This window comes from Parasteatoda tepidariorum, unplaced genomic scaffold, assembly GCF_043381705.1.
Source record: "Parasteatoda tepidariorum isolate YZ-2023 unplaced genomic scaffold, CAS_Ptep_4.0 HiC_scaffold_1905, whole genome shotgun sequence".
Classification (NCBI taxonomy): Eukaryota; Metazoa; Arthropoda; class Arachnida; order Araneae; family Theridiidae; genus Parasteatoda; species Parasteatoda tepidariorum.
The window spans coordinates 1-9765 of NW_027261491.1; the positions used below are offsets into that span (position 1 = coordinate 1).

General features: G+C 27.3%; 1 protein-coding gene across 1 annotated transcript; it reads left to right on the forward strand.

The window, feature by feature from the left end:
* The first annotated feature begins 7261 nt into the window (after nt 1–7261).
* On the forward strand, nt 7262–9071 carry LOC122273021 (pseudouridylate synthase TRUB2, mitochondrial-like). The gene is made up of 3 exons (XM_043057069.2): nt 7262–7452; nt 7989–8061; nt 8840–9071. The coding sequence occupies exons 1-3, from the start codon at nt 7416–7418 to the stop codon at nt 9054–9056; spliced, it is 327 nt and encodes a 108-aa protein (XP_042913003.1). The 5' UTR covers nt 7262–7415; the 3' UTR covers nt 9057–9071.
* The last annotated feature ends 694 nt before the right edge of the window (nt 9072–9765 follow it).

Here is a 9765-nt window from a genome sequence, read left to right on the forward strand (position 1 = left end):
CAAAAGATACACCAACCTATTCCTTCGAAAGGCTTTCAGATACTTTAAGAGAATGGTGTTTCTTTTACGAAAATAGTTTAAAAATGTGGCTTGTTATTATATTGTCCTAAAACCTTCACGTTTCAAAATATACACCAACCTATTCCTTCGAAGGGCTTTAAGATACTTTAAGAGAATGGTGTTTCGTTTACGAAAATTTCTCCCCTGAATAGTTTAAAAATGTGGCTGGTCATTACATTGTCCTAAAATCTTCATGTTTTAAAAGATACTCCAGGTTAGTAGTGATATTATTTTAGAGTTTAAAATTTTTATTTACATAAATGTATTTATTAATTTTTTCGCTCCATTTTTGCTAAATTGTGGTTGATACGGAAACTTTCATAATTTTCCTAATTTGAGGGGATTTAATTCTAACATGAAAGTATAGCGAAACTGCATTAATATATTTCCTCAAAGGTTATGCTGAAACTTTTGAATTCAAATATGTTGCACAACCACTGTATAATAATTTATCATGAAAAAAATATATAAACTAAAATTTTATTTTATTTTAATATATTACAGAAGTTTAAATTAAATATTAGAAAACGGTCATAAAATTATTCATAGAACCTTTTGTATGGGAAATTCCATTATTTTCCTAATTTCAAAGAACTAACTTTGAATTAATAAAGCATATGAATTATAAAAATAATCAAAAATCAGTTATCAATTTATTATGAAGAAAAATCTTAAATATTTTATTTAATATACTACAAAAGTTAAAAGCGAATATTGAAATATGATAATAAAATTATTTATCGAAAATTTTAAATAGAAAATTCAATTCCTTTTTTAATTTCAAAGATTTAATTTTGTATCAAAATACTATTGTTGTGTTACAAATTAATTCACAATTAAAGTATATAAATTGTGTGAATTTCGAGAACTATTTTAGAAATTTTCTGTACCTCAACTTTAGGAGAGAATAGTTTTATAAGAGAATTTTCGAAGTCACATAGAGGTAAAATCATTTCATGAAATTATTTAACTGATGTCTCTATAACTATTCAAAATAAGAAAAAAGAAAAGCATTAAATAATATACAGAGAAAAGCTAAGAAATAAATTAAAAGTGCCTCAGTATATTTTGTTTAGCAATGAAACGAATTATATGCACAATAATTATATGCAACACAATAATAGTATACAAGAATTATATACGGATGTAATATGCAGTCGTATATTACATCCGCATATAATTCTTGTGTAATTACAAAGCGTGGAATAATATTAGTTAGGAGCACAGGATAAAAAAGTGAAAAATGGTGCAAGAAAAAAACGAAAAAAGAAACTAAAAAAATACATTAAAAAAATAAAATAGAACATTATAAAAAAAACGGGTCAATCTTTCAAGCTTATGTTAATCATATTCCTCACTGCGTACTTTGTTGATGTCAATTAAGTGCTAACCAAGCCTGCCCGGGTTTCTAAAATTCTAATACAGCTGTGCTGCCACTCTAAAAAAACAAAATGAATAAAATAATAATCGCGTCTAATATCCCGTATAAAATACCGCCAGTCGGGGTGAATGCAAATAATACTTCAAAAAATATTCTGCGAGCAAAAGATAAAAAATTAATATGAAAAAAGAATTCGCAAAAATAATATTAAGGCATGTGGAAGGGGGAAAAAAGTAATTTTAAGGCGTCCAAATTTAATAAGAAGAGGCTCGGCAGGCAGCAGGACTTTGGCGCCGCAGCGCTTTTTTACATTTCTTGACGTTGGCAACAGTGCAGAGTGAAGGACATTATTACAGCGGCATATGCTGTCTTCTTCGCTTTCTAAACAGAGAGATTGAATGTCTCCTAGAAGAGGGAATTAGAGGGAGAAGAAAAGGGAAAAAAATTCCCCATCGATGAAAATAATAAAAAGGGAATTTAAAAGAGAACTAGAAGAGTTTTTTAAAATTTATTTATTTTAAGGATTGATATGAATTATATGAAAATGAGTTAGGAGTTGAGATTATAATTTTATTTTTTTTCTCTTGGAAAAAGACTTGCTAGTTAAACGAAGGGAAATTTCCTTATTTTTATAGATTCTTAAAATGATAGAAAAAAAGATTGCATTTTTAATTTTATCAATGGCGAGTCTGTTTTGAGAAAAACAAAAATTGGTATGGAGGAGTGATTTTTTTTCTTTCTTTTCTTAATTTCAATTTTTAATGACTGTTTCAATCACCACAAGACTTAACATTTATGTTAATTCGAATCGACTCAAATGTGATGTCAAAAATACTCTAATCTACAAAAATGATTAAATGAATGTAAAACTTTGCATATTTCTTTATTTGATTCATTTATGAAAAACGAATCTGACAAAAATGACCTACTTTTTCCCGTAAAAATGGTTTACCTCATTTTGTTGCTTACTAATAACAGAGCAAATACATTAAGTTTTTTATTTTATAAACGTCGTTGAACAGTCGACCTAATTTTTGGGTTTGCGACTGCTAATGTTCAACTCCGTAGCCTTGTAATTTTGAACCCAATCCAGAAGACAAGGGAACTCTTGGAACAAGTATTGGGGGAAATTTTGCCTTCATGGAGAACTTTTGGATGGAACTAACCCGGATTTGCATTACATGGAGAGGAAGACCACGAAAACCTCTCACGGTTAGAATGACGGCAAAGGGACTCTAACCCATGATCCGTCTACCACTAAAGATATTTCACGTCAGCACTGTGGTCTCTGCAAGCCGGATGCTGATTCGTATCTCAAAGCCATCGCTGGGATTCGAACCCGGCTCACCTCATTGGAAGGCGAACGCTCTATCCCCTGAGCCATTGCGGCTCATACTTCAAGTGTTGTACGAAATCCCGAATTTAAACTATGAACTGAATAGTAAAATCCGTGAAACATTAAAAAAAATGTTAATCTGTACACTTAGTACAGCAGATCCAAGTTAATTTCTAAACCATAAAAATATTATATTTTTATATACATTGTTCAAAGATTTCAATTTGCAGTGATTAAAATAATGTATGATAAATGAATTTCATAGGATGTTTTATGGATCTATAAACTTGCTTAAAAATTTGTTATAATTGAGCTGAGGAAATAATTTGAATAACAATACTTTAAAAAAAAATGGATTAACTGAGGATTGAAAATAAAGTTGAAGATTATTTCTGGTACCACATTTATAATTTATGTAATTGTTTAAGCTGATTAAAAAAATATTATGGTAATTAAACTTCATAGGATTTCTTACATTTTCTATAAATTTGCTGATATGACTGCAATAGTTGTGTTAAAGAGCGGAATAATTTGAAGAACAACGTTTTAACAGATGGCTGAACTGATGATTCGAAAATAAAGAGGAAAATTATTTCCTTAACCATATTTAACATTCAACTTTTATAATTATTTAAGATGATTAAAAACACTATAGTAATAAAAATGTTTTATAGGATTCCTTAAACTGCCATGAAAATCGGTGATAGATCTGCTATACTGTAGTTGTACAGTGCTGTAGTTGTGTTAAAAAGTAGAATAATTTGAAGAACAATGATTTAGCAGATGGCTGATTCGAACTTAAAAATAAAGTGGAAAATTATTTCATCAACCATATTCATCACTTAACTTTTATAATTATTTAAGATGATTAAAGACACTATAGTAATAAAAATGTTTTATAGGATTCCTTAAACCGTCATGAAAATCTCTGATAGATCTGCTATACTGTAGTTGTACAGTGCTATAGTTGTGTTGAAAAGTAGAATAATTTGAAGAACAATGATTTAGCAGATGGCTGATCCGAAGACTTAAGAATAAAATGGAAAATTATTTCATCAACCATATTTATCACTTAACTTTTACAATTATTTAAGATGATTAAAAACGCTATAGTAATAAAAATGTTTTATAGGATTCTTTAAACTGTCAGAAAAATGGCCGATAGATGTGCTATACTGTAGTTGTACAGTGCTATAGTTGTGTTGAAAAGTAGAATAATTTGAGGAACAATGATTTAGCAGATGGCTGATCCGAAGACTTAAAAATAAAGTGGAAAATTATTTCATCAACCATATTTATCACTTAACTTTTATAATTATTTAAGATGATTAAAAACGCTATAGTAATAAAAATGTTTTATAGGGTTCCTTAAACTGTCTGGAAAATGGCCGATAGATCTGCTATACTGTAGTTGTACAGTGCTATAGTTGTGTTGAAAAGTAGAATAGTTTGGAGAACAATGATTTAGCAGATGGCTGGTCCGAAGATTCAAAAATAAAGTGGAAAATTATTTCACTTACTATATTTATGACAAGTTCTTGTTTATAATTACATATTTAAACTGACTTAAAATATCATTGTACTAAAATTTTATAGAATTTCTTACATCATCATGAAACTTGCTTATCTTATAGGTAAGTTATAGTTGAATACGATGTCGCAATGGTAAAGGGAAAAAAAGAATCTAAGAATATTTTTAAAAGTGATTTTCCAATCATAATGGCGTTTTTGCCAGCATTCTTAAAATCATTAAGAGGCATATTAAATTTATTCAGATTATCTAAAAAAAACTATTACAAATATCTTGAAATATGTATAAAGTAACACTCTTGATGTTTGGTTTGACTGTTAACGTCGCATTAGAGCTACGCTAATAATGAGCTATTGGTGACAGTACGAAATTTTTAATGATGATCTGGAGACAATACTGGCGCATGAATATATTATACAACTTCAGTTTAAATTGGGGGGCAGAAAGTGAAACACTTGATGCAATTGAATTTATGAAGTCGTTTAGTAAACACCTCTTTTTTTAAGTTGTAACCATTAACTTAAAATTGTATGTTGTTTAAAATATCAGTACATTCAATCAAGTTATTAAAATTTTGATTGAAAAACATGCAGGGCAAAGAGGAAAAATTTTGGAATAGAAATGGATTAAATTGTCAATTGTTTCCATTTCAAAATTGAACTTTATCTTGAAAATGCCTGCTTTAAACATTAAAAATTCTTATACGCTACACACTTTTAAAAAGTTTTAATCTCTATTCATTCTAATGTTAAATCAAACATTTAAAAATCTGAACTATACCTAATACTAAAAAAATAATTAAATCATTTATTTTTATTAAAATGTGAAAAAAAAGAAATTGAATAAAAATAAAACATCAACATTTAACACAATGATTAATTTGTTTGCACCCTAAAAGCTTTCCCTAAATGTTTTTTCTTCCCTTTAAAATACGAAACTACTAATGACGCGTAACGCAACGGTAATTCTGTTTGCGTTCAAAAAGCTGACTTTTTTTTTCTTCTCATTAAAATGCAAAACCACTAACGACGCGTAACACAACGGTAATTCTGTTTGCTTTCAAAAAGCTGACCTTTTTGTTCTTCTCATTAAAATGCAAAACTACTAGCGACGCGTAACACAGCGGTAATTCTGCTTGCGTTCAAAAAGCTGACCTTTTTTTTCTTCTCATTAAAAATGCAAAACTACTAACGACGCGTAACACAACGGTAATTCTGTTNTAGTATACAACGCCATTCTTGAAACCATTCCCTATATGTTTAATCAGTTGGAGCATTGTCTCCATAAACTTCTACTAGCATTCAATAGGCTTCAGCTGCGCTTTTCTTCCAATTAAAGCAGAAACATAAAACCTTCCATGCTGCTTAGTTACCACAAAATTTGATATATTCAACAAAGTAAAAAACAAGGTTTTTCTATGAAACTCTAAGCGATATAAACTGAATATTATTGTCAGATCTCTAACCTCTCTGAAACCACCAAAATCAGCTGTCACTGTGAAACATTCATAACAGCCAGAGCCATCTTTTGAAAACGGACCAAACTAATTTGTACTCCCAATGTTATAGTTGTATTATAAGAAATAAAATAATTAAGTTGAATACTGTGCTAACCTTAGTTTTTAAAAGTATTAAACCTTTGTTTTTTTGTTGAAGCATTTAATAATTATCATTGCAATTGTAACTAATTGTGAATATATTTCTATGTTCTTTTCGAGCTCTTCCATACTTTTGAGGCAGATCATTAAAATATGAGTGCTTTACACTTGTCCATGTGATCAGCCATGAAAACATGTCTAGAGCCATATAAACAACGTAAGGAAAAGTCCATAAATTTAAAGCAAAACAAGTAGAAGACAAGCAATTATGTCTAGTAAAAGTCTAAAGTCAGTAGAAGGTCTGGGACCAGAATATTTACATGAAAGAGTATACTCCATTCTTGTTGAGCATGCTCCATTCCAAATTGTCTTGAGCATGTGCAAAATCATTCATTTTGAATTTATAAAATTTCTTTTAATTAGTAATTTAATTGAGTGAAAAGACAAAGGCTTGAAGTGCTTTAGGATGATTGTTTTTCTTTTCTTTGCTTTAGTTAGCCTTTTCATTTCCTGGTTCTACAGGAACACATTGCTATTATGTAGTGTAAAAAATTAAATTTGTAAAATTATGTGTTTTAATAATGAAAATTTATTTTAGCCTTTGTTTGTTATGTTTATTATAAAAAAAATAATTGCAAACAAAATCTTCCTCAAAACTGAAGTAAAGTAAAATGAATTTTATTTATAAAAATTCTAAATACTTCATTAAAATAGTGAAATGTAACAACCATGTTTCAATTGTGCAAACAACTTTATGCAACAAGTATGGTATATTATGAAAAGTTCGCTATTATAACAAGTTTATAATTCACTGTCAAAATACTAAGATTTATGATACAAAAATTTTATGTCTATAACAAATTAAAAAATGTTCTAAACTTTAAAAATTGAAATATTTGAAAAGGAAACAAATGACAATAGTTCAAAATAGTAATTTTGACTAAAATATTTTTCCATTGGAAAATGTATGAAATATTTTTCTATACAGGGACAGTGTAGAATTATGATTACTAACCAAAGAATTAGCATCAAATTTAATAAAACAAAGTATGCTAGACACATTAGAATTTGAAAGAATTTTGATTTAAAAAAAACAACAAAAAACGTAAATTTACCACTGAGGCCTTATTGGCTATTGATCATTAACTTATTAAATTCTTATCAACATATCTATCATCTGCTTAAGCTGCTAATCCAATCAAAATCATATTAGTAAGGCTTTATGATACAGCTGAATTTTTATTCAATGGCATTCTACTTAACCATGATTGAAATTTCTATTTAACCATATGGCATTCGCTCAGGCAGAAAGTTGCATCTAGTAAATGCTATTATTTATACAAAATCAGTTATAAGATATTTAACAAAATTAACATATTTGTTTTTAATTTAAATAATTATAGTGTTTGCTGTTAATGGAGCTTGCAAGAAAATTGAAAACATTGGTTCAAGTACATTTCTTCGTAAATATGAAGTGAAAGGAAAATTTGGTTTGTGTTCACGAAATTTTATGGATGATGGAAAAATTGTTGAAAGGTCAACGTATTGTAAGTGATAATTTTTGATTTTTATAGCATTACATATTTAAATACATTATTTATTTATTTTTTAAACCATTTAAAACTATGTATCAACACTTATTGATTCACTCACAGCCCTTTGCTTGTAGTGTTTAACATGGTGAAACCTGTCATTCTGGTTATTGTACCAACAGTAAGTAAAAGGTCAAACATGTGGCCACAAAGATTAACACACCTCACCTCATGTGATTTCTTTTTATGGGAACAGAAAGTTTTATGTCAGACAAAATATTTTTGATCCACTAAAAATACTATAAGGACTTAAAGTATGCATTTGTGCATCATTTAGAACAATTAACCTAGCCGTAAAGAAAACTTATTAATTTTTTAATGTATTAATTATGTTGTATATCACTTATTATGAAACGTGTAATAGTTATGAAAATATTAATATTTGAAATATGGTTATTCAATAACTCCGTATAATACATCAAAAAAATTATTTATTAAAATTCATAATATTTTACAAATTTTGAACGAAGTAATTTTTTCTTTTATTCTAGCTCACATACGTCAAGGAGGCATTGATCGATTATTGTCATCCATACAGTTTACTCATCAAGCTTTAGCTTATCGGTAAATTTAATTAATAAAATATAGTATTTTATTTAAATTTCTAGAATATTTTTATAACTTCAAGATTTATTTATAAATAACTGAAAATTGTTTAGAAATTGTAGAAAGATTAAAATTTTTGATTTGAATATGAATCTAATTTGTTTTAAAAAAAATTTGTTACATATTCTACTTATGCAATTTTATGGAGACAGTGACTTATATTAAGTCAAAATAACATTTCATGGAATTTTCTTACTTACATTATTTTTACCCCCAAGTACAATTCTTTTGAAAAACAAACTGATAATTAAGTAATTAAAATTACTATTTCAATTACTTTTGCAAATGAAAGTTTGGAATATTTGTGACGGTTAAACTTTTCTAGAGATAAATATGTCTTATATAATATGTTCTAGAGATAAATATGTTCTAGAAATAAATATGAAAGCTAAAATTTTCCTTAAATTAATTAGATTACAAAATGAAGCCAATTAAAATTTTCAAACCTTTTAAAAATAATTATGATCATGTTTACATTATCCAAATGAGTATAAAGGTATATTTGGTACTATATATGAATAAAACAAAAACAACATAATTAAAGCAAAAATAAAGGTACAGGAATGGACATGTTGTATTATTCATGTTTACATTATATTTGTTTATTAGTTGATAAAGCATTTTTATTGTCTGAAAAATGTCACCCACAGAATTATTTACATTTAATGCTAGCATAGCTTAATGAATTAAAAATACATATAAATTATGTTATCCTTTATTTCAAACTTTTTTATAGCTATTCTGGAGTTGATATACAAAGCCAAGAAGCATATGAATTAGCTAGTAAAGGATTAGTTCGTCCAATCGGAAGAACAAAGCCGATTCTTTATAACATTAAATGCTCGAGATTAGCATTACCTGAATTCACACTAGGTATTCCATTAATATATTTTTTAAATATCTATTTTCATAAAATTAAAGTTATGCACTTTGATATTTTAAGATTGTTATAAGAAAAACTATAATTTGTTTTACAAAATATGAAGGTTTTAAGTAATTAAGTTATTACACTATTCTAAAATAATGGTAGAAACACTTTCAGTTTTTGAATATCTCAAGAAATACTCTAAAGTATTATTTGATAACTTAAGAGGTGTTTAGTTCATGCAATTTCTCATACTTAGCGGTACGGTTTAAAGCTTTTAGAAGTTTGAGAAAGAAACAATAAATTATGAATGAAAACAAGTATTTTTCAACACTTGATGCCAGAAAATCAAGCGATAAGCGTGAAAATTGTATCAATTACTTTGGTTGTTATTTGCAATAGCTTCATTCAATTTCCCAAACTTTGCTTAAATATTTTGCAGATTTGGACATTTTTTTTAAAAACCAATTATTTTGTCTAACTTTTTTTTTGACAAAACTTTAAGTTTGGGGCAATTTAAGAATAATTACAAAATTATATTATGAAATTTGAGAAAGAAAAATAAAAACTGTGTAAGTGCAAAAAAAAAAAAAAAAAAAAAAAAAAAAAAAAAAAAAAAAAAAAAAAAACGTAATTTTTTAAAATTAATTTTATATTGAATCATATTTGGCAACTAATGAAAGAAGTCTGATTTAAATATTTTAAAAGTTTCGTTCAGTTTTCTCGCTTCAGTTTCGCTTTTTAAAGGAAATCTCAAAACGATAAGGGGTTTTTCACAATTTAATTTTGTTCTTGCT